The 25,554-nt window shown below is 47.6% G+C and overlaps 1 protein-coding gene across 4 annotated transcripts in view; it reads right to left on the bottom strand.

Annotated features, from left to right (window-relative positions):
* Positions 1–25,554, bottom strand: part of syne1a (spectrin repeat containing, nuclear envelope 1a) — a 130,854-nt gene that overhangs the window by 70,749 nt on the left and 34,551 nt on the right. For all 4 annotated transcript variants that reach the window (XM_064991280.1, XM_064991281.1, XM_064991282.1 and 1 more), the window contains exons 15-38: positions 21,396–21,722; positions 21,094–21,246; positions 20,314–20,481; positions 17,029–17,205; positions 15,678–15,824; positions 15,215–15,340; positions 14,817–14,993; positions 14,233–14,498; positions 13,954–14,110; positions 13,391–13,789; positions 11,530–13,155; positions 10,634–10,989; positions 10,406–10,550; positions 9,982–10,200; positions 8,853–9,142; positions 8,520–8,685; positions 8,241–8,396; positions 7,770–7,922; positions 7,389–7,571; positions 6,889–7,026; positions 6,577–6,762; positions 2,928–3,050; positions 2,528–2,710; positions 1,685–1,828 (exon numbers count right to left, since the gene is read on the bottom strand). In XM_064991280.1, the coding sequence (XP_064847352.1) occupies positions 1,685–1,828; positions 2,528–2,710; positions 2,928–3,050; positions 6,577–6,762; positions 6,889–7,026; positions 7,389–7,571; positions 7,770–7,922; positions 8,241–8,396; positions 8,520–8,685; positions 8,853–9,142; positions 9,982–10,200; positions 10,406–10,550; positions 10,634–10,989; positions 11,530–13,155; positions 13,391–13,789; positions 13,954–14,110; positions 14,233–14,498; positions 14,817–14,993; positions 15,215–15,340; positions 15,678–15,824; positions 17,029–17,205; positions 20,314–20,481; positions 21,094–21,246; positions 21,396–21,722 (6,165 nt within the window). The remainder of the gene's footprint in view (positions 1–1,684; positions 1,829–2,527; positions 2,711–2,927; positions 3,051–6,576; positions 6,763–6,888; positions 7,027–7,388; positions 7,572–7,769; positions 7,923–8,240; positions 8,397–8,519; positions 8,686–8,852; positions 9,143–9,981; positions 10,201–10,405; positions 10,551–10,633; positions 10,990–11,529; positions 13,156–13,390; positions 13,790–13,953; positions 14,111–14,232; positions 14,499–14,816; positions 14,994–15,214; positions 15,341–15,677; positions 15,825–17,028; positions 17,206–20,313; positions 20,482–21,093; positions 21,247–21,395; positions 21,723–25,554) is intronic.

The raw sequence follows: 25,554 nt of genomic DNA, 5'->3' as shown, positions 1-25,554 counted from the left end.
GGCAGCCTAGTGGTTAGAGCGCTGGGCCACGTTGCTGGATCGAGTCCCCGAGCTGACAAGGTAAAAATATGTCGTTCTGCCCCTGAGCAAGGCAGTTAATCCACTGTTCCCCGGGCGCCAAAGACGTGGATGTCGATTATGGCAGCCTCCCGTACCTCTCTGATTCACATTTCAGTTGAATGCATTCATTTGTACAACTGACTAGGTATCCCTTTTTGTTGAACTCCGCCAACACTCAACCAAGCCAAACAACTACAGCACAGTCAATAAGACTGCAGCTGTGGTCAAATACCAGCACACAAGAATCTGTGTGTATGTGTGTCTTCATCGCTCTCCCCAAAATGTGTGTGTATGTGTGTGTGTGCGCGCCCGCAATGCATGTGTGTCTCTCTCGCTCTGCAGGAAGGATCAAACACACACTCAGCAAAGTCTGCAAACTGCAGTGTAAAGCACAAGGCTTGAAATGTGCCGTCTGATACTGCAGTCGGGTGTAGCTACAGTACGTCAAATCAGAACCTCAGCCACTTGCAGAATGTATCCTCTGTGTGCACAGTCACGTCAGTGGAGGTCAAATCAGATACGATTGGAATGTATTTGTTTTGGAGATGGAGAGAGAGAGAGAGAGAGAGAGAGAGAGAGAGAGAGAGAGAGAGTGTGAGAGAGAGAGGGAGAGAGAGAGAGAGAGAGAGAGAGAGAGAGAGAGAGAGAGAGAGAGAGAGAGGAACAGAGCCCATGTAAAATGGCCACTGTCACATCATGTAACTGTGTTATAAGTAGGTTTTAAACCCAGTAGTGGTTTTCTATTCAATTCTAATCTATTCTATTCATCCCTGTAGGGACTGACAGGACTCAGCCAACACTGCAGGTTGAAGCTACAGTGAATGGGGAGATTACTATGCAGACAGGAGATACTGTATGAGTCAATATCCTCTTCCTTCCACTCTATCATCTCTCTATTATCATACTTTGAAGCTGAAGTGGGTCACTTTATTTAAATACAATATGAGCTGCACAGACCTACTATTTCCCCTGATAGGTATGATTGAAAGTGCCTGGTACCAATTCTGTTTTTGCTGTCTTGCTAACTCTGAATGGTCATTGGGAGTTGGCAAAACAGCCCAAACAGATCTGGGACCAGGCTATGATTGAAAGGCCATTGGGGTGAATAAAAAATAGAATATGCTGTATGACACAATCATTGATCTTCAGTAGAGATACAACTGTAGTGTAGACATCATGTCCATCTTTAGAGAGATAAAATACATCATTTCAATCTTTAGAGAGATAAAATACATCAGGTCAATCTTTAGAGATAAAATAGACTAAATTGCAGCCATGACCCAACTGAGCTTCAAGACATCTGAGAAAATCACGAAAGTGAAACTGAGGAGTCAATTTAGAAAAACAATATCCTGTTTAGTCAAATACGTCTAATTATAAGACAAATATTTGACTCCTGAGTTGAAGTATTTAGTGCAGAGTTGAAGACAGAGTGTGTTCGTGTTATGTCATAATGGATATAAACCCAGTGAACAAAGATAGTGTTTTCTTTCCTCAGTCAGGAGAAGACGGGAGTCTTATGATGCTTGACCTGGAACTCACTGTTTGTGTGTGTGTTGTGTGTGCGCGCGTGTATGTGTGAGTGTGTGTGTGTGTACATATACAATATATCGATATCTCTCACCTCATGGTGGTGTATCTGGGCCTGTAGTTCATGTATGTTACTGGTTGAAACGGGTCGGTCCTGTATGATGCGGTGAGCTTCCTCTATCAGCCTCTGGAGGTTCCTCACTTCCTGTTCATACTGCTCATACTGCACCACGGCCTCCTGGGAAAGAGAGTCCAAAGCAGGTTGGGGTCAACTCCAACTAAAATCAGGTATTTACTAAGAAAGTATAGTTAAATGATAGTTACACAGTAATGACATAATTGTTTGTTTCTTTGGGGTTTATTACAACAAGCACCCTTGCACAGAGAGTATGTTAAAGATGGTTTAGTTGGTTACCCTGCCTTTTACCTGTTAGCAGCCCATTCAAGGTCAACTCATCCCTCCCAGACCTAACCTTTACCAAAACCAGCTTAACAACCAAATCAGCCCTGAACCACTAAGTTAAAGTGATGCTCCAAAGGTTTTTTATCATTTCAAACAGTACTTTTTGAAAATGTGCTCCCCAATAATTACCTCATCCATTTTGTATGATATGTTACGGATTTGTAAAATCCAAGACTGCGTATTTAAGAAAAATCCTGAGATGAGCACACAGAAAGGAGAATGTACATCCCACACCTGCTCCTTTTGCCATTTGTCTGTTTTAGCGAGACATCTTGTCACACAGAAACAGTTGTTGTGCCCTGCCCTATAACAGCACTTGTGGCATGACTGATATAGTCATCGTAAAGCTGAATGACTGCTGTTACTTACTTTGCTCAGCAGTCCCACGCAGCTTTCTCAGCTTTACGATGACTATATCTTCTGCATCAGAATAATGTATCATTTGATATGATGCTGTGGGTGTCAATTCCCTACCTGTAGGATGTTGCACTGTTGGATTGTGGTGTGCTGCAGTTGGCTGGCCTCCTGCTGCAGGCTCTGGGCTGTTCTGCAGATGGACAGGCTGGCCACTACCTCCTCCGGCAGCCGGAGGGCGCTCTGACACAGCTGTACCGCCTGCACCTGCTGCTTGAAGGCCTCCATCTCCACCAACAGACGCTGGGTGGACAGGACGAACAGGAATGTTTAAAGGGAATAATGTATATATTTTGTAGTACAATGCTGTTTCAGTGTTCCTCAGTATCTGTCTCTAGTATGTGGGTGGTTACCTGTGTTGTGGGTTTTAATACCAGTCTGAGTGGGTGGTCAAGTCCGGTGGGTGGAAGCACACCATTGTGACAGATTATGGCAGTGATCTATCTCCATAAGTGTTTACCTGTCTGTGCGTGAGCTGCTCCCTGAGGCTGAGTCGTGCTAGGTCAGGAGAGGTGAGTGTGAGCTGGGCCTGGTCCAGAGAGTCATGCAGGGTCTTCACCTCAGCCTCCAGGCGAACCATGTCCTGATGGGAGACACACAGGTAAGACAGTTCCACTTCCATAGTTCCACAATATTTACTGAACACCCCCCCCCCCCCCCTAACTAAATCTCACAATTCCATTAGTGATTATTAGAAACAGACTTCAACCTAGGGAGCTACTGCAGGGCAGTCAAGACAGATTGAAAGATTACAGCAACCCAGGCCGATAGAGTCTGTAGTGCTGATGCAGTTCTGATGCAGTTCGCCTCGCGTACCAGCCTGGTGGAAAGACTAGTGTAGGGACTGGTAATGACCACAAGATGGAAGTGTGGTGTCAATAAACGCTCTAGTAACAGCCGCATTCTTAACTGCATTGTTTCTGTCACTTCCTGGATTCCTGTTTGCAACTGGTTTAACTGGGGCTTCCTGGTTTGTTGGACACAGGAACGTACCCAGGTCTGAATCAAGGTACAACACCAGAGTCTGGGTTTGCGTGATGTTGCCATTAACTTAATACAGTAAGTACCCACATACTATACTGAACAAAAATATAAAGGCAATATGTCAAGTGTTGGTCCCATGTTTCATGAGCTGAAATACAAGATCCCAGAAATGTTCCATATGCACAAAAAGCTTATTTCTCTCAAATTTTGTGCACATTTGTTTACATCCCTGTTAGTCAGAATTTCTCCTTTGCCAAGATAATCCATCCACCTGACAGATGTGGCATATCAAGAAGCTGATTTAACAGCATGATCATTACACAGGTGCACCTTGTGTTGGGGACAATAAAAGGCCATTCTAAAATGTGCAGTTTTGTCACACAACACGCAACAGATGTCTCAAGTTTTGAGGGAGCGTGCAATTGTCATGCTGGCTGCAGGAACGTCCACCATAACTGTTGCCAGTGTATTGAATGTTAATTTCTCTACCATAAGCTGCCTCCAACGTCATTTTAGAGAATTTGTCAGTACATCCAACCGACCTCACAACCGCAGACCACGTGTAAACATGCCAACCTAGGACCTCCACATCCAGCTTCTTCACCCACCGGGATCGTCTGAGACCAGCCACCTAGACAGCTGGTGAAACTGAGGAGTATTTCTGTCTGTAATAAAGCTCTTTCTGGGGAAAAACTCATTCTGATTGGGTGGGCCTGGCACCCGCTGAAATCGTTGAAATTGTTGCATTTTGCGTTTATATTTTTGTTTAGTATAAGTTATCTTTGAATTACTTTCCTTGACTGTGATGGGACGCAGCATTAAAATCATGGGTAAGGACTGGCAGAATGTTGCACAACATAATGGTGTATAATTACAGGATAATCAGTGATGTAGTGGTGAAAATAAATGGAAGGTAAATTCTGATCGCCGGTTGTGTTGAAAAAAGTATGCTTCCTATACTTTACATTCATTTTTCAATCAAAAGGTGGGTTAACTGATGGGCAAAAACTCTACACCACTGAGGCATGTTACCAGGTTGTAAAATAGGGGTGCTATTAGGACAGATTTTGTTGGTAATAATGACAGGTAAGTTGTGAGGTTATAAAAAGGTGACAGGCTTTATTGTTTCTTTGTGTGGATTTTGTCGTGACTGTCCACGGGAATACAAATAGGTCAGATCAGGATTGTAATGAATAACTTCACTCAGACCCCTCTCACCCGCAGAGGGGAGAGGAAAGAAATAGATGGGATTAACAACTCACGTCTTGTTGTAAATCAAGGAAAGAAGATTCAGCCCTCCCTCTCCAATATTCACCAAAGGAATGTCCTTTGTTTCAAAATCATGTTTCCCACCAAAACTCTAACACGTTCAAAAGCGAATACTGGAACAATATTTCTAACATGGAATGTGGGGAATGGTCAGAGACGATCTATAGAACACTTAGATTGAATCATACTACACCGGCTCCGACACTCGTCTTATGTGGCAGGGCCTGCAAACTATTACAGACTACAAAGGGAAGCACAGCCGCGAGCTGCCCAGTGACACGAGCCTTCCAGAGGAGCTAAATCACTTCTATGCTTGCTTCGAGGCAAGCAACACTGAGGCATGCATGAGAGCATCAGCTGTTCTGGACGGCGGTGTGATCATGCTCTCCGTAGTTGATGTGAGTAAGACCTTTAAACAGGCCAACATTCACAAGGCTGCGGGGCCAGACGGATTACCAGGACGTGTGCTCCTGGCATGTGCTGACCAACTGGCAGGTGTCTTCACTGACATTTTCAACATGTCCCCTCCTGTACTCCTGTTCACCCACGACTGCATGGCCAGGCACGACTCCAACACCATCATTAAGTTTGCAGACGGCACAACAGTGGTAGGCCTGATCACCGACAACAACGAGACAGCCTATAGGGAGGAGGTCAGAGACCTGCCCGGGGGGTGCCAGAATAACATCCTAACCAAGACTAAGGAGATGATTGTGGACTACAGGAAAAAGAGGACTGAGCACGCCCCCATTCTCATCGACCTCGGCTGTAGTGGAGCAGGTTGAGAGCTACAAGTTCCTTGGTGTCCATATCAACAACAAACTAGAATTGTCCAAACACACCAAGACAGTCGTGAAGAGGGCACGACAAAGCCTATTCCCCCTCAGGAAACTAAAAAGATTTGTCATGGGTCCTGAGATCCTCATAAGGTTCTACAGCTACAACATCGAGAGCATGTTGTATATAATAAATATATATATCCCATTTAGCAGACGCTTTTGTCCAAAGCGACTTACAAGTCGGCTGGGGCCACTACTTTTGCATATGGGTGGCCCCAGTGGGAATCAAACCCACGACGCTTGGCGTTGCAAGCGCCATGCTCTACCGACTGAGCCACACAGGACCTGTAGCTGGTTGCATCACTGCCTGGTACGGCAAATGCTCTGCCTCCGACCGCAAGGCACTACAGAGGGTAGTGCGTACGGCCCAGTACATCCCTGGGGCCAAGCTGCCTGCCATCCAGGACCTCACCAGTGTGTATGTTTATCCTGTGTTACCATTTAATTAGCTAGTAAATAAATCATTAAACCAATTTGTGTAGTACTGAATCATAAATAAGGCTTGGGTTATTGCAGATACAAGGAGGTTACAACTGTTCAGAATGATGATATTAGACAAGGTTATGATTAATAAATTGACTGTTTATAGATGCGATAGGCAAAGACCTTTAAATAGGGAGATGGTAACTCTTTAAAGAACCGCTCTCATGGTGCCCCAAATCCTAATGAGTTGATTGTTACATTATTAATTTAATCAGGTAACAATTAAACATAGTTATCTGATTAGATAAATAACAGTCTTCAGATTTATGCTAAATTCAAGTCACAAAAGTTTTAATAACAGGTGCGTTACCTTGGTTAAATAATGACAGGTGTGTTAGTTACCTTGGTTAAATAATGACAGGTGTGTTAGTTACCTTGGTTAAATAATGACAGGTGTGTTAGTTACCTTGGTTAAATAATGACAGGTGTGTTAGTTACCTTGGTTAAATAATGACAGGTGTGTTAGTTACCTTGGTTAAATAATGACAGGTGTGTTAGTTACCTTGGTTAAATAATGACAGGTGTGTTAGTTACCTTGGCGGCATCCTGCAGGCTCTGGAGGCGTGTCTTTGCGCTCTGCTGCAACTCCTCAGTGCATCTGCTCAGTTGTTTCACCTGCTGGCTCCACCCCTCCGTCTGTAGCACCTCCCCCAGCTGCCCTTCCCTTTCCCCCATGGCCTCCAGGTCACCATGGAGACCACGACACTCTCGCAGCACCGCCTGTCACCATGGGAACACAGAGCGGTAGAGATAGAAGGAGCACTAAACAGACATCACTCAGGCTATGGACAACACTAAAGAACCTGACTGGCTGCCCTTTATGTCACTCAATAATGAGACACCCACCTGGTGGGCTCTGATTTGCTCCTGAAGCTGAGAGGCGGAGCTCCAGATTATGTTGCCAGTGACCAGGGTCTCTGCTTTCTCAGCCCAGCCCAGGAGGAACTGCCTCATCCCCTTATACTCCTCCAGCTGCTGCTCTGCCTGCTCAGCACACAGGGTGGGACATGAGAGAGGAGAGAGGAGAGAAGGAGGCGAGTGAGAAACATACTCCTCTGAATATCATTGTCATCGCCATATACATTTTTTTATTTTATCGTTTAGCAGATGCTTTTTCCAGAGTGATTTACAGGAGCAATCAGGATTAAGTGCCTTGCTCAAGGGCACATTGACAGTTTTTTCACTGAGTAGGCACAGGGATTCCAACCAGCAACCTTTTGGTTACTGGCTCAACTCTCTTAACCGCAAGGCTACCTGCCACCCTATATGTTAGGAAGTCATGCTACGACAGCTTATTGCCTAATGGAAGAGTTAAGATTGATGACAGATACGGATTGACATCTGACCTTGTGTAGTTGGTTGGCCCGTTCCTGGGCCTGTTGTGTGGTCAGGCGCTGGACCTCAGCCAGTCTGGACAGGGCGTCTCCCAGCTGCTTACACAGTAGAGGGTTCTGGTCCCCAAACTCCTGTACTGCTACAACCAGCTCAGCCAGGGAGCGACCACAACCCTCACACTCTTCACACAGACACTAGAGGGAGAGGGGGAAGTGGATGGGTGGAGGGAGGAGGTATAAGAATCCCATCTGGAATATTTCTCACAGAAGTGGGTCACTCTTGAAAGCAGGGGGGCAGCTCTTGTCATTCCAAGTCTTCACTAATACCCCTATAGACCAATCATTAACCTCAATGTCTGAAAATGTATTGCCAGTTTAATGAGGGCTAATTACCTTGGTTTCCTCCTTGGCCTGCTCCAGGTCTGTAGCCTTCTCACTGATCTTCAGAGAGATGGTCTTCAACTTCCCCTCAATGTCCTGCAGTCTGGAACTAAAGTCCTCCTTCACGTCTCTGGTCTGCTGCACCTCTCTCTCCCTCGACTGGACCTGGAACAGTCATGGCAGATATTAGAATGATAAAATATCCATGGACATTTATAAGGGTGCCATAATCTCCTATTGAACTCTAATTTGTCTCATTATTATGCCACGACACATTTCCGAAAAGCTTGTGTCAGAGTGCCCCCTAGAGGCCAAATGCAAGAAGAACCACCAAAACTCTCAGACCCACAGAGTATCTAGGTCTAATCTAAGAATATACATTTGAATTACAACATATTTATATAATCAGCAGTATAACTGACTAACTTATTATTAACTAACTAACTAACTAAGATCACCCATAGTTCCAGAGGGGGAGGGTACCTGGTCCTCAGCGGAGCCCAGGGCGAGTGTCACTTCAGCCAGCTGCATGCTCAGTTCAGAGGGCAGGGCTGCCTGGAGGTCCTGGTACTTGTTCTGTTGCAGCTCCACCATCCTCTCCACACTCTGGCGCCTACTGATGACCTCACCATGGGCTGTCTGTGTGATAGATTGACAATAAGGGATTACTACTGGCTGCAGACTTTTTGGATATGGAAAAAAGTGTGTCTTTAAACAGGTCAAGCGGTCTGTGTGTCTGCATGTGTGTCTACACACTCGTACCTCTAGTTCATGCAGCAGTGAGTCCAGGTCAGATGAAGGGCTCAGTAGCAGTCCCCTGGTGTCCTGGATCCATCCCTTCACCAGTCCTAGCTCCCTCTCCACCTCCTCCCTCTCCCTCAGCTCCTGCTGCACCTGGGCCCTGCTACCACGCACCTGCAGCACCAGGCTGGGGACACACATGGCATAAGATGATACCTCATTACATAGAAATTGGATTTTCATCTCAAACCTCCTTCACCGTCAACACAGTAGCGATAATTTAGTAGAACCAATAGAATACATTTAGCCATAGCACAAATGTGAAATTACCCCCCCCCCCCCGCGCGCATTTACCTCTCATATATATCCAGCATACTCCTGATCTCCTTCAGACAGGACATCTCTTCTCTAGTCTTGTCAGTTTTCTCCATCTCCATATCCTCTTCCTCATGGTCCTCTCCTATCAGGCTGAGGGTGTGTTGCCCCAGCAGGGCCAGGGCTGACTGCTCTCTCTCCACCTCCAGGCTGAAGGAGTCATGGTATTCCAACAGGTTCTGTAGCGCCGCCCTGGTGGCTGCCTTCTCCACTGTGCTGTCTGGCACACGAGCATGGAGGTCTACTGACACAGACCGTACCTTCTCCATCTGAGGACAGAGGCAGAAATATTTCATGCTGAACAGAAATATGTCAATAGAAATTCAGGAACGTGTTTAGTAGAAATGTATATTTTGTGACATGTTAGCCAAGGTAATAGTTAAGCAATTGTTAATGAAGTTACAACAGTGTACTGATTAGGTTAGACCAAAACTCTGGAGCTCGGTGGTTACTTCACTCTTCTAGTTAATTCTTTCTTTAAGTCCTTTTGTGTTGTCCTTGTTCTTCCTGTGGTGGTGCATAGAACCAGCCACAGGAAACTGACCCAGTCATTTATAACGGTGATGTCATGTCCAGTTGAACAATGGCCCCAAAGAAAGGCCCCAGGCAACAAGAACACGTCACATCAAAGGATGTGAGCATTTCCTATCTGATGACATCATTTCCTGTTAAGGAGTAGCGCTTTGTGGGAGCCCTTGTGAGTTGGAAGTGGGTGGAAGGCTTTGGCGGGAGCTCATCGCTGGCCAGAGGCCTATAATTACATCAGTGTACACCCACTGAGTAGTGGCTGTATCTGAGCTAACATCCAACAGAAGTGACCTAAATCCACAGCAGTACGAATTCTTAGAGTAACTACTGATCTCAGAGGCATAAAGGCTGAGCCTCAACCCACTCCTCAAAAGTATCAACAAGGGGAGCACTGTTCTATGGAATGTATTTGAAAATACGTGACTGAAGCTGTTAGCTGCTGAAAACCACAGGTAGCCTAAAGTGTTCAAATTGCCAATGTGCCTGCTGGAATACTACATACAGTATGTGAATCTACAATAACTTCATTTTCCCAAGCTAATATACACATACTGTATGTTGATATAGACAGATATTCTACCTTCTCCCTGAAGCTCCTCCAGTCCCGAGCTGTGTCCTCCAGCGCTCTCTCCTGGGCTCGCGCCATGCTGCGCAGGCGGGTCCAACGTTGCCATAAAGATGACACAGAGTGACCAATAGCAGCTTTGCTGGACTCAGACCCAACAAGAGCCAAATCTGTGGCCTTCTCTTTCAAGCCAGTCAGGGTGGGTTCACACCCATCAATCAGAATCACCAGAGACTAGAGAGATGAGACGAGAGAGACAGAGAGAGGGAAGTTTAAGTTGCAAGAAGAGAGAGAGAGAGAGAGAGAGAGAGAGAGAGAGAGAGAGAGAGAGAGCAGAAGAAACCATAGGTCAGAACTTCCACAAATTACAAATTACAGAAATTACAGAAATTCAGTGAAAGAAATCATTGATAATAAGTCATAAACAGTCATAGCTTACCTTGTAACTCTGGAGTTTGTCCTCAGCCTCCTGGCTATTGGCTGCCTTCGCCGAGGGGAACGCAGTCATCATACTTCCTGCTTCATTCATCTGTCCAATCAGCTCCTCTCTCTCCGTCTGGAAGGAGCTCCACTGAGCAGCACAGCTACAGACGACACATTCATTTTAGAGCAGTTCAATTCTGTAACACATGCACACACCGCACACTCACACCATGTGAGACCTTACCTCTGCAGATCCTCCCGGTAACCCTTCAGCTGCTCTTTGACCTCTGACCCCTTCTGTCGCATTACCTCCACACCTTCTTTCTTTCTTTCACTTTCTTTCATCTCCTTCGTCACTCCCATCCCCACCAGACCATCCAGCTGAGCACCCAGGGTCTCCAGCTCATCTAGTTTAGCCATGAAGGCTGGTTCCTGGGCTGAGATCTCCTCCAGCTCCCTGAGGCTCTCTGTCTGGTTCTCCAGCTCTATTCCCAGGGTGGTTCTCTGGAGAAAAGCCCCAGCTTTGTCAAGCCACTTGCGGGCTGACTGCTGGGTGGATTGGTGCCTCTGGACCAGGGACAGAGTCTGATCCAGGCTCAGCTAAAGTCCACACAAAATGAATGAATGTGTTGGACTTTTCATTGGAAAGTAATCTATTCCTAGTTAAAAAGTGTTTACTGTATGCCAAAGGTCAAGAGGATAATGAGTAGCAACCACTCACTCACTGCTAATTAATGAGAGAATGTTTTAAGAATGATTGAATCAGTTATCAGGGGATGATTGTATCCAAGGATAAGTAATTCACCAGGTTAAATCATCATGAGACTACTCAGATAAATAACTGAACTACTTATCGCGAGATCATGACAATATGAATTTAACTGGTCTTTTATGAATGTCCTTTCAGACAAAGCCTGTTAATATTGATAACATGGGGAGAGGTTATTACAGATGAGTCAGAGCATCAATGATAGACTTGGTTTAAGTAAAAACAAGGCTCCCTTTTCAGCTACTTCAGCCAACAGTTATGATTTACAACATCGTAAAAAAAACTAGATTTGATATCTTATGCTCATTTTTAAACATTATCTTTAGATTCAGTGTGTACACATACATTACACAATAGTATAGTATATTTACCTGCTTGGTTCTAAGTGTTTGTTGGACATCAGCCCTCAGTTTAGCCAGCTCCTCTAGGTTAGCCTCCACATGGGCAGGGCAGGCCTCATTTCTACTGCTGTATCTCTGCTTCTCCCTGCTGCCCATGGCATCTGCTACCCTCATTCTGGACTGCACCTCTTCCTCTACCACCTTCAGTCTCCTGACCTCCTCCTCTACCATCTCAACTTTCACCTCTGGAAGGGTCAATGGATCCCCAAGCTTCTTCCGCAGACTCTTCAGCCAATCTGATGTCCACCCAGTCTCTTTCTCAAATTCTTTGTCCTTCTTGAGACAGTTTTCACATTCTGTAACACAATCTTTTACTTCCGACCTTACGGACTGCAGCTCTTTTTGATGCGAGGTCACTACCTCTCTGGAGGCCTGGATGGCGGCAGGATCACAGTTCAATCCCAGGTCTTCTGTATGTTGGGTGAGTCTCTCCAGGTGAGAGCCCATCCTTTCCAGATCTTCCAGCAGTGTGTAAAGACTCGTCAGTCTCTCTGTGCCACCTAATGTGGTGTCTGAGTCTGACTTCATTCTAGTGAACTGCTCTTTCACTGACTTCAACTCAGAGTCTAGTTTAGCTGATGTTGCATTATACTCTGCCAATGTTTTCAATGAGTCGTCAAGATGTTTCAGTCTCTGGTCAATGGTCCTCTTCAGATTGTCATGAAGGTTAACCAGCTGTTCTGTCTCCTCAGCATGGCATCGTTGACCCCTGCTGAGAAACCCCTCAGTCTTCCTCCTCAACTCTCTCACCGCAGGGCTGAGCTGAGACAGGCTTTCAGACAGATCTCTATGGTCATGACGGAGATGAACAACTTCCTGTTCTTGAATACTGACAGTCCGTTTCGCTAAACCGTCTAACTGCTCCTGAAGCTCCTCCAATGCTCTACAAGTGACATTGAAGAAGCAGTCGTAGTCCTTTCTCTCTAGAATAGCCTGCTGGATCCTGTCCCTCTTCTCTTTGGCTAACGCTAGGATGCTGTTGTATTGTTGAGGGAGGGCGTTGAGCTTTTCGTCGAGGTAGCAGTGATCTACCTCCTTTAGCGAGGGGAGAATCTCCTGCCCCACCCTCTGGACGATGAGTAGGAGGTTCTCGTATTCCGACGCCTGCTCTAGAACGTTCTGGAACTTCGCCAGTCGACTCTGCAGTTCCAAATCGTCATCGGCGTTGCAGGTGAAGTCAATCTCGGGGAAGGTAATGCCATCTGCCCGTCTCAGCCAGTGACACGTCCTATCCAGGTCGACCTTGAAGTACTTCCTGGAGGTCAGGGCTCTGTCCAGGTCCTGCAGGCGATGGGTGGTTCTCTGGAAGGCCGTCTCAAAGACCCTCTGGAGCTCCTCCAGCCTGGTCACGGTCTCTCCCCGTTCCTGGTCCGTGGCGTCCCTCTCCAGGTCACGACCCTGGACCCACAGAGAGGCCAATTCCCCCTGGTAGGCCCGCAGGCCGCTCTGGACCCCTCGGCACGTCACCACTTGCTTGGTCAGGTCGTCAGGGAGGAGAGCCACGTGGTCGTCCATTAAAGCCTTCCTCTCCTGCTGCTGGACCCAGGACAGAGCCCTCCCCACAGCCTGGAGGAACTGGGTCCGCTCCGTGAAGGCCTAGAAAATAACAATCACACTTTTTATTTAAAAAGCACTTTTCTTTTTTGTTATATTTTTATTTGAGTGCCTTCAAATAATTGAGATTTAAACCACCATTCCAGCAGGTTTCACATTATAAAAAAATGATTAATAAAACTACTAAGCACTACTGCAGAAAAATGTATAAATAAATTATGTGTATGTAAATTAAAACAAGATTACTACAGACATGACAATCAAAATGACTACAAACCTTGCTGAGGTACTTCCTCCGCTGGCTCACCCTGGCCCCCAGTGCCTCTACTTCTCCCTCGGCCTGGAGTACCAGCTCCTGCAGGCGTCTCCTCTCGCTTAGCCCTAGCCTAGAGGCCACGCGCTGGGCCTCGCTCACTGCCTGGCCCAGCAGCTGCCCCCGGGCCTCCAGCTCCACACACACACTCAGGTGGTCAAACAGGAAGCTCTGGGCCAGGTCTGGAGGAGGGCTGGTCTTCAGGGCTGATGTTAGGGCAGGACGCTGCTCCTCCATCCATTCCCGGGCCTCCCTCAGTTGGGCTTCCACCCGACCAAGGTCCTCCAGAGTCTGGGAAGAGTCCTGGATCTTCCCCTGGATCAGGCTGTCCAGCTGGGACCAGCGCTTCTCCAAGTGGCCCACCTGGACAAAGAAAAGTCTTTAGTAGAAACTCATGCATAGTTATTCAGAGATATTGTTGGCAGTGCTTAAATATTGATCACATACATTATCAGGAAAACACATGCAGGATAATAAAGTGGGAATTGACCTAGGTTTTACCCAACTGAAGGGAGTTTTTACAGCACCTGTTGTTTGACCAGCTCCTTGTCCAGCAGGCTCAGGCGTGGCAGGACAGCCTGTCTCTGGTCCCTTAGCTCCTCTAGAGTTCCTCTCTGGTCCTCCAGGTCACAACACAGCTTTCTCAGAGCCTCCAGGTGCTCACTGGTGCTCTCTGTGTCCGCCCTGAGACACAAACACAGGGAGGGGGATAGGAAGAGGAGGTATTACTGTATGAGCACACTTTGAACGGTGTGTGTGTGTTTGTGTTTGGCATGTGTGCGTTTGTGTGTCCAGCTTTGTCATACCTGGCCAGGTAGTCCCACTCTCTGGACACCTGGTGGAAGAGTTCCTCCACGGCAGCCACACAGTCATGGTACTCTCCGCTCCTCTGCATGTCCTCACCCCTCTGCCCCTCCAGCTCTTCAGCCCTCTGCCCCAACTCCTCCCAGGCCCTCCTCAGACCTCCCATCTCCTCCAGGGCAGGGGAGGACTGGCCCTCCGTCAGCCCAGCCACAGCCTCCCTCAGCTGGGTGACGTCGACCTGCTTCACTCTGAGCTGCTGGAGGAACTCCTGGTAGAATGAAGATGGTATTAGTATTATACTGTCAATGCTTTCTGCTCAGGTCATTGTGTTTGACTGGTAGACTGTTTTAGAGCCAGTAACCATGATAGCACTGAAACAACAATGCAAGTGTTGATCTATCAATCCATACACCCATCCATCTGGTCAATTAACACCTAAACCATTACACTTCACAAGTGGTCACCCATCCATCCATCCGTCCATCCATCCATCCATCCATCCATCCATCCATCCATCCATCCATCCATCCATCCATCCATCCATTCAGTATAAATAAGCTAACAGATGACTACACCCAGTACTGACCTGTGCCTGATCCAGTTGGTTCTGGGTGATCTTGGGCTCCAGTTCAGCCGGTCTCCTGGAGAGGTTCTGCAGCTGCTGCTCTGTCTCTCTGAGTTGAGCTTCCAGATCAGCCCGCTGCTCCTGAACGTCCCTCCAGCTCTCTGCCACCTCCTCACACACCAGCATCCTCTCCTCGATCTACATACACAGGGGAGGCGGAAGCTTTATGTCTGAGGTATGTTAAGGATTGGAATGTTGCATAATGCTTGAAACACAGTATTCACTGGTAATCAGTCGTAAGTTTGTTAGCTGATGTTTATCGATTGACATTGTAATGCCATATTGACACACAGAAACCAATGTCAATACATTCCCAATGCAGTCTGTGGCTGTGGCTAATGAACCGTACTGAGACTCACCTGTAGTTTGACCTGTTGGATGTCTTGGGCGGTCTCCCTCACCCTCTGCTCTGAAAGGTCACAGGTAGAACACACCAGCTGTAGGTAGGTACTGGCCTGCTCCTGGAGAGTCCGCTCATGCTTCACCTGGACATTACAGCAGGTGAGAGACCAATCAGCACATAAACCATTACACTTGAGGAGTGAATGGCACTATTCAATTGAATATGACCTTCCCATTTGCAATTGCAAACAAAGTATGAAATTATATACATTATATCATGTTAATGTGTTATATATACTAATTATAATAATAATAACATTTTATACATGATTAAAACCCTAGTTCACCAGTTCATACTGTAATCCCAGTTCAATGTGTACAGTATATCAGAGTAGGCATTGTATCTAGCTACTGTTTTGACAAAGCCACTTTGAAGTTATGCCAACCAGATAGGTAATAAGTGTAGTGTTGGTTAGTGACCTGCTGTAGCGCCTCCTCCAGGCTGAGAGGGAGATGTGCAGTGGGCTCTGGTTCCTCTGAGACTGACACCAGCCAGGTCTGACACTGCTGCAGAGCATCCTGCAGACTGACATGCCTCTGCAACTCACGGTCCAAACTCTGGTACACCTGGGGGAGAGGGAAGTGAGAGAGAGAGAGAGCGAGAAAGAGAGAGAGAGAGAGAGAGAGAGAGAAAGTGAGAGAGAGAGAGAGAGAGAGAGAGAGAGAGAGAGAGAGAGAGAGAGAGAGAGAGAGAGAGAGAGAGAGAGAGAGAAAGAGACAGAGACAGAGACAGAGACAGAGACAGATGAAAAGATAGAGGGGTATAGAGATAAAATGTATGAAAGTCTATCTAAATCAAACAGATTCACAGTGAGTAGTACCCTCTTCTACATTGCAATGCCCTGGACTGTGCCAGGAAAACTATTGTAATGGATGGAGAAAACACCCCATGAAAGACATTAACACATTTCCATAAATCAAAAACCCTTCTATTCCCAAGTCCCTTTCATAAACAATAAACGTCTGGCTGGTAAATAACTAAATAGTGTTTTGTTTGACAGGTGTTGAATGCAGAGGCGTCGCTGCCCTACAGGGGAGGGAATAACAGCAGGACATGATTGACATAGTTAATATGAGAGCCCTGAGGGGTATGATCCGTGATAGACATGTGTTGGCACAAGGCCTGGCAGAGTTGGCAGAAGGGGTACGAGGGTTGGCAAGGTGGTTGGGTTAGAGGGATATAGGCCTGGGAGTTTGGGACTAAGTTGGCAGGCATAGCACGGCTTGGCAAGGCTGGATCGGCAGTTGTAGAATTGGCAGAAGGGTGTTGATAAAGTGTGGCTGGATCACACGGGTTAGCAGATTGGCTGAATAGGGCTGTACTGGGAGGTGAGCTGTTGACAGTGTGGACGAGCGCTATAGGGCTTGCCAAGATGACAGAGTCGATTTGGCTATTTTGGCCAAGAGTGATAAAATCAAGTTGACGGGGAGAGCAAGGAGGGAGAAATAAGGTAAGATTGAGATAGTGGCTTGGCTGGTACTATTGGTCTGTGTTGGCATTGATGGTTGTGCTCTGCTTTGGCGGGCCTTATTTGGCAAGGAACATTTGGTTGGCAGTCAAAGGCTGTCGTGGGAGGAAGGTTTAGGTGTTTGTATGGGTTGGGATTAAGTGAGTGGCTGGGCTACTGCAGTGTTGATGGAAAGACTGTGTTGGTGTGTGTTGTAGTCTGTGCACAAGATTACATATATTTGCCTATTATAATTTGAATTGAAGGACGTCTTAATGTGGGTACCCCCCCCCCCAAACACACCCCTCCCCCGCAGTACTCACTCTCTGTGCCGTGCTGCAGATGGCAGAGTAGCTGTCTCGGGTGCCTTGCTGCTGAGCCTGGACCTGCTGTCTCAGCCTGCTCTGCACACGCTCACTGCAGCCCTCCACCAGGTCATCTCCCCTCTCCTTCAGCCCAGACAGGCGGTCCTCAAAGCCTGCTATCTCCTCCATGATGGCCTGGACCAGGGGGAGAGGAGGAACGGAGCCAAGCACTTTTTGGGTTAGTGGGGGGTTTGGTTGAAGAACATGGTGGACATCAAATAGACAAGAGTGCATGCTGAGCCAAAGGATCAGATTGGATGGATGAACTTGAGGGGAGGTCAAATCGAACAAAGAGAGAAAGAAATGTGGCTTACATACAGAGATATCTGTGTCCTGCTCATGAGATAAAGGGATGAACACTGTTTTTACTTGATTGCTATAGGATGTCTTGCTCCCAGACAGACTAAATAAATTCTTTGCTCGCTTTGAGGACAATACAGTGCCACTGACACGGCCCGCTACCAAAACCTGTGGACTCTCCTTCACTGCAGCCGACGTGAGGAAAACATTTAAACGTGTTAACCCTCGCAAGGTTGCAGGCCCAGACGGCATCCCCAGCCGCGTCCTCAGAGCATGTGCAGACCAGCTGGCTGGTGTGTTTATGGACATATTCCGTAAACATTGATTACCAACAACGACGAGACGGCCTACAGGGAGGAGGTGAGGGCCCTCGGAGTGTGGTGTCAGGAAAATAACCTCACACTCAACATCAACAAAACAAAGGAGATGATAGTGGACTTCAGGAAACAGCAGAGGGAGCACCCCCCTATCCACACCGACGGGACAGTAGTGGAGAGGATAGTAAGTTTTAAGTTCCTCGGCGTACACATCACGGACAAACTGAATTGGTCCACCCACACAGACAGCATCGTGGAAAAGGCACAGCAGCGCCTCTTCAACCTCAGGAGGCTGAAGAAATTCGGCTTGTCACCAAAAGCACTCACAAACTTCTACAGATGCACAATCGAGAGCATCCTGTCGGGCTGTATCACCGCCTGGTACGGCAATTGCTCCGCCCACAACCTTAAGGCTCTCCAGAGGGTAGTGAGGTCTGCACAACGCACAATAACCACCCGAGCCACTGCCTGTTCACCCCGCTATTATCCAGAAGGCCAGTACAGGGACCGAGAGACTGAAAAACAGCTTCTATCTCAAGGCCATCAGACTCAACTTTTCCTCTGATGCCTTGAGATGGATGAAGTCATACCTTGAAGGCAGAACTCAGTGTGTCAGAGTGAGCAATGAGCTGTCGCCCACTCGTAGCTATGATGTGGGCGTGCCCCAAGGGTCAATACTGGGGCCCCTCCTGTTCAGCCTGTACATTAATGATCTGCCTTCTGTCTGTACTGGGTCTGAAGTTCAAATGTATGCAGATGATACAGTGATATATGTGCATGCAAAGAGCAAACAACAAGCTGCACAAGAACTCACTACTGTAATGGTCCAGGTTAAAAAGTGGCTCAGTGACTCGTGTTTGCATCTCAATGTGAAAAAAACTGTTTGCATGTTCTTCACAAAGAGGGCAACAGATGCTACTGAGCCAGATGTCTATGTGTCAGGGGAGAAGCTCCAGGTGGTATCCGATTTTAAGTACCTTGGCATCATACTTGATTCCAACCTCTCTTTTAAAAAGCATGTGAAAAAGGTAATTCAAATAACAATTCAACCTAGCTAATTTCCGATTTATACGAAATTGTTTGACTACAGAGGTAGCAAAACTGTACTTGAACTCTATGATACTCCCCCACTTAACATACTGCTTGACTAGTTGGGCCCAAGCTTGCTGTACAACATTAAAACCTATTCAGTCTGTCTACAAACAGGCTCTCAAAGTGCTTGATAGGAAGCCCAATAGCCATCATCATTGTCACATCCTTAGAAAGCATGAGCTCTTGAGTTGGGAAAATCTTGTGCAATACACCGACGCATGTCTTGTATTCAAGATCCTTAATGGCCTGGCTCCCACTCCACTCAATATTTTTGTTAAACAGAAAACCCAGACATATGGCAGCAGATCCACAAGGTCTGCCATGAGAGGTGACTGTATAGTTCTTCTAAGGAAAAGCACCTTTAGTAAATCTGCATTCTCTGTGAGAGCTTCCCATGTCTGGAATACACTGCCATCAGACACACATAACTGCACCACATATCACACTTTCACAAAATGCTTGAAGACATGGCTAAAGGTCAATCAGATTTGTGAACATGGTCCCTAGCTGTGTGTTGCCGCTTTCCATGTTGTCTGTTGTCTGTAGCTTGTGAGGTGTGGAAACACTTTGTTGCTTTTATGAATTTTGTCTTGCTGCTTTTTGTTCTATGTTGCTCTGTCTGTATGCTACGTCTTGCTTGTCCTATGTTGCTCTGTCTGTATGCTATGTCTTGCTTGTCCTATGTTGCTATGTCTTGCTTTTTCTATGTTGCTATTGTCTATATTGTAATTGTTTTTAATAACCTGCCCAGGGACTGTGGTTGAAAATTAGCCGGCTGGCTAAAACCGGCACTTTTACTGAAACGTTGATTAATGTGCACTGTCCCTGTAAAAATAAAAATAAACTCAAACTCAAACTCAAACTGTTAAACAGCCACCACTAACATTAAGTGACTGCTGCCAACATACTGACTCAACTCCAGCCACTTTAATCATGGAAATTGATGGAAATTGATGTAAAAAATGTATCACTAGCCACTTTAAACAATGCCACTTAATATAATGTTTACATACCCTACATTACTCATCTCATATGTATATGTGTATACTGTACTCTATATCATCTACTGCATCTTTATGTAATACATGTATCACTAGCCACTTTAAACTATGCCACTTTTATGTTTACATACCCTACATTACTCATCTCATATGTATATACGGTACTCGATACCATCTACTGTATCTTGCCTATGCCGTTCTGTACCATCACTCATTCATATATCTTTATGTACATATTCTTTATCCCTTTACACTTGTGTGTATAAGGTAGCAGTTGTGGAATTGTTAGGTTAGATTACACATTGGTTATTACTGCATTGTCGGAACTAGAAGCACAAGCATTTCACTACACCCGCATTAACATCTGCTAACCATGTGTATGTGACAAATAACATTTGATTTGATTTTATAGGCTAGAACCTGGCATGCCTAAATTAGGTGGCTCGGGATGGCTTTTCAATAGCAAATCAAATAAAAAAAATGTGAAAAGGCCATTGGATTAGTGTAATTAATAACACTGTCTGATTTGTCACCTTGTGACTGGCCAGCTGCTGAGTGGCTGCCTCAAGGCCTCCGCCAGCTGCGGGGTCAGGGGTCACCATCCTGCTGGACATCTGCAGCAGCCACCTCTCCACTTCCTGTAGCTCCACATGGTACACTTCCTGCTCCTTCACCTGGCCCTCCAGGCGCTGCACATGGGCCTGAGACACACACATTGTCATTCACACAAGAATACACACACATTAAGCATTCAAACACAGGCCCACAAACACACGCCGGTAGCAGTCCTAGCAGTGACCATAATAGTGATACTCAAACCAGCAACAAGTCTCAACAGTGCTACTATACTGTAGCACTAGTACCAACATTACCAAGTTACTAACAGTATTAGCTGAAGTAGTCCAAACCTCTACTGTATTGTAACCATTATACAATAGCACTCAGGAAGCTGTCATCAAAGTCCCATTAAGAGGACCTGGTTAAAGTGGCACTCCAGTCTCATTTTCACATCATGTAACACCTGATTTACTTAACAAAGGTACATCTCAATAGGTGGTACAGGTCAGACAAGACATGGCACAAGTAGGGGGGGGGGTGTTCCTCTTTTGTTCTCTATTGCTACTCTATTGTTCCTCAAGCAAGGGGGAGACTGATGACATCACATTTGACCATCAGACCAACTCCTTGACTGCCCTACTCCTGGAAGTTTGCAGTAGTCTAAAAACATGACTTTTTACCCTTTAATGTGTGTACTTTACTGTATTTATACTTGGGACGTCTTTAAAAATCCATCAGTAACAGTAAATCCTCACAGTGGCAGCGTTGCCGAGCTCAGTGTAGTCCGTCTGTAGTCTGTTCATGTTGTCTCTGATGGAGGGGTACTGGACTGAAAGCAGCAGAGACTCTCCCTTCTCCACCACCAACCTCACTGCAGAGTCATGGGACTGGACCGTCTGCAACAAGGCCTGGTGGAGGGAGGTAAGGAAGAACAGAGACCGTTATGCTATTTTGGGTTTGATGCTTTTATTTTTAACTGTAGGACCAACAAAGTATATGGTACATCTTCTCCATTAAATCAAAGAGCTGAGGGTGAGGGATTACAGAGGTACCGTACCTTGTACTTGGCCAGTTGTGCTCTCTTCTGGTACAGTTCAGCTTTAGGTTCCAGAGGGGCACTGAGCATGGCTCTGGTCTCCACCACCCACTGGGCCTGGGCCTTGTACCTGTCCTGGAACTCCTTGGCCAGACACACAGCCCTCTCCAGGGTGCTGTGCTCCTGCCGCAGCCCACCGGCTAGCTCCTCCAGTTGGGCTAGCCTAGCCTCCACCTCCCCCCCCAGCCCCTCAGCTCCAGCCTCCTCCAGGAAGCCTGCAGCCCGCTCTGCCCGCTCCCTGAGGGCCTTGAGCAGGCCATGGCCCTGCTGAAGCTCAGCCTGGAGAGTCTGGAGGAGAGAGAGGTCATAGAGACACAGAGAACGAATGTGTGATATGTTTACAGTACTGTATAACTCAGTGTACACAGTGATGCAATCTATACAAAAAGACATGAAAGAGAATTGGTTGAAATAGTGTGTGTGCATGTGTGCATACTCACAGACATGCAAGAATACACACACAATTTGTAATAAGTTCTAAACAAATACAAATGGATTGAATGTCAATAGAAAAAAAAGACTGTTGCCAAGATAATTAGGTTTGCCTGCGCGTAAACTTCTACACAAACGCATTTATTTTCATTCCAAATATTCTCAGCAAGTCTCACATTCATCTTGTATGTGTGATTCTAGCTACATTCCACACACCAACACACATTCCTTTGTTCCTCCAACAACCCTGCTATCCCGGCCACCTGAGGTTTCACCGACAGTGTTTGAGAAGCTCCACTTTTCCTGGAAAGTCTTTGAACCCGGCAGGTAAGCTGACACCTGCATGGTGAGACCCTAGTGAGACCCCGGTGAGAAATATGAAAGGAGGACCAATTACCAGGTCCTTATAATGGACAGAGGCAGCGGGGGTTTCCACAGCAACACACACACACACACACACACACACACACACACACACACACACACCCTCTCCCAGCACATACTTTATTACTTTATTCTATAGGATACCATGGAGATTTTATCATCACAGGAGACCTATATAATAATGGCCTCAGCTCTGCTGCTGATCATACTAACCTGGTCTGTCTCGGTCTACACACGTTCCTCTGCCTTCACCATCTGACACACTAAACAAGATGTGCAGGTTTGTATGAGACTGCTAATAACACCAGCTGCCTTTATGTGTCTAATAATACCATGTACACATAGCTGTTGTTGGTAACTGACAACCTCCTGTGTGCCACATCATAGACTCTTACCAATGTCTTTGTAGTGATGTAGTGTGGTGTTGTGTATGAATGCGGCACACAGGAGGTTGGTGGCACCTTAATTGGGGAGGACGGGCTCGTGGTAATGGCTGGAGCAGAATTAGTGGAATGTTATTAAATACAACAAACACATGGTTTCCATGGTTTCCATGTGCATGGTGCCATTCCATCCGCTCCATTCCAGACATTATTATGAGCCATCCTCCCCTCAGCAGCCTCCACTGATGCTGCAGTGTATTAAACTGCCAGCAGTATAATTCTCATACTCAAACTGACTGTCAGCACAGTATGTTCTGTAGAGGGCTAGGGTTGTACCTATTATATTCTACAGTACAGAAAGATATTTGAATCCAAACACATTGTATAGTCATAAAGCTCTCTGAGAAATAATTATGGAAAACCAGCAAATTAGCCACTATGGAGATCTATAATTGGCCACATCAAATAAGTACATTTATGACCAATAACTGTACAAAGCCTACATCTTTCTGTCACTCAATCCAGCAGCAGTGGATCTGTCACACCCTGGTCTTAGTATTTTGTGTTCTCTTTCTTCATTTGGTCAGGCCAGGGTGTGACATGGGTTTTGGTATGTGGTGTGTTTTGTCTTGGGATTTTTCATAGGTATTGGGATTGTGGCTTAGTGGGGTTTTCTAGCTTAGTCTATGGCTGTCTGAAGTGGTTCTCAATCAGAGGCAGGTGTTTATCGCTGTCTCTGATTGGGAACCATATTTAGGCAGCCATATTCTTTGAGTGTGTCGTGGGTGATTGTCCTTGTTACTGTCTATGTGTTACTTTGCACCAGTATAGGCTGTTTCGGTTTTCGAGTTACGTTTCTTGTTTTGTAGTGTTTGTGTTTAGTTGTTTGTTTTTTTAAACATGAATCTCAATAGCCACGCCGCATTTTGGTCCGACTCTCTTTCACCTAAAGAAAGCCGTTACAGAATCACCCACCACAACAGGACCAAGCGGCGTGGTGAAGAGCAGCAGCAACAACAGAGGCAGCAGCAGGAGAAGCAACAGAGGCAGCAGCAGCAGCAGCATTGGGAGAGGCTGCATTATTTGGAAGACTGGACATGGGAGGATGAGTTGGTGCTAAAGGACCCTGGGCACAGCCTGGGGGATATCGCCACCCCAAAGAAGAACTGGAGGCGACGAAAGCGGAGAGGCGCTGGTATGAGGAGTCAGCACGGCGACGTGGATGGAAGCACGAGAGTCAGCTGGGGGGGAAACACAGGGAGTATGGCGACGCCAGGTAGGAGACCTACGCCAACTTCCTGTGCTTACCGGGGGCTAGAGAGACCGGGCAGGCACCGTGTTATGCTGTGGTGCGCACGGTGTCCCCAGTGCGGGTGCATAGCCCGGTGCGGTACATTCCAGCTCCGCGTATCGGCCGGGCTAGAGTGAGCGTCGAGCCAAATGCCATGAAGCCGGCTCTACGCATCTGGTCCCCAGTGCGTCTCCTTGGGCCGGCTTACATGGCACCAGCCTTGCGCACGGTGTCCCCGGTTCGCCTGCATAGCCCAGTGCGGGCTATTCCACCTCGCCGCACTGGCAGGGCGACCGGGAGTATTCAACCAGGTAAGGCTGGGCAGGCTCGGTGCTCAAGAGCTCCAGTGCGCCTGCACGGTCCGGTCTACCCAGTACCACCTCCACGCACCAGTCCTCCGGTGGCAGCTCCCCGCACCAGGCTTCCTGTGCGTGTCCTCGTCCCAGTACCACCAGTGCCAGCACGACGCATCAGGCCTACAGTGCGGCTCGCCTCTCCAGCGCTGCCAGAGCCTTCCTCCTCTCTAGCGCTGCCGGAGTCTCCCGCCTGTTTAGCGCTGCCAGAGCCTTCCGCCTCTACAGCGCTGCTGGAGTCTCCCGCCTGTTCAGCGCTGCCAGTCTGCAAGGAGCAGCCAGAGCTGCTAGTCTGTAAGGAGCAGCCAGAGCTGCCAGTCTGCAAGGAGCTGCCAGTCTGCAAGGAGCTGCCAGAGCTGCCAGTCTGCATGGAGCTGCCAGAGCTGCCAGTGTGCAAGGAGCTGCCAGTCTGCAAGGAGCTGCCAGTCTGCAAGAAGCCGCCAGAGCTGCCAGTCTGCATGGAGCAGCCAGAGCCATCAGTCAGCATGGAGCAGCCAGAGCCGCCAGTCAGCATGGAGCAGCCAGAGCCGCCAGTCAGCATGGAGCAGCCAGAGCCGCCAGTCAGCATGGAGTAGCCAGAGCCGCAAGTCAGCATGGAGCAGCCAGAGCCGTCAGTCTGCCAGGATCCGCCAGTCAGCCAGGATCTTCCAGACCCGCCAGTCAGCCAGATCCGCCAGTCAGCCAGACTCTTCCAGATCTGCCAGTCAGCCAGGATCTTCCAGATCCACCAGTCAGCCAGGATCCGCCAGTCAGCCAGACTCTTCCAGATCCGCCAGTCAGCCAGGGTCTTCCAGATCCGCCAGTCAGCCAGGGTCTTCCAGATCCGCCAGTCAGCCAGGATCCGCCAGTCAGCCAGACTCTTCCAGAACCGCCAGTCAGCCAGGATCTGCCGGAACTGCCAGTCAGCCTGGATCTGCCAGAACCGCCAGCCAGCCAGGATCTGCCAGAGCCAACTACCTGCCTGAGCTTCCTCTCAGTGCTGAGCTTCCTCTCAGTGCTGAGCTTCCTCTCAGTGCTGAGCTACCCCTCAGTCCCGAGCTACCCCTCAGTCCGAGCTACCCCCCCATCCCAAGCTACCCCTCAGTCCCGAGCTACCTTAGTCCCAAGCTGCCCCTCAGTCCAGTGGGGCCCTTGGTGAGGGCTACTAGGCCAAGGTCGGCGGCAAGGGTCGCCTATCTAAGGACACGAGGAAAATGGACTTTGTTGGAGTGGGGTCCACGTCCCGCGCCGGAGCCGCCACCGTGGACAGACGCCCACCCGGACCCTCCCCTATGGGT

Source organism: Oncorhynchus masou, chromosome 16 (genome assembly GCF_036934945.1).
Source record: "Oncorhynchus masou masou isolate Uvic2021 chromosome 16, UVic_Omas_1.1, whole genome shotgun sequence".
NCBI classification, from domain to species: domain Eukaryota; kingdom Metazoa; phylum Chordata; class Actinopteri; order Salmoniformes; family Salmonidae; genus Oncorhynchus; species Oncorhynchus masou.
The sequence above is the reverse complement of the archived record's forward strand: the minus strand, read 5'-3'. Positions and strand labels throughout refer to the sequence as shown.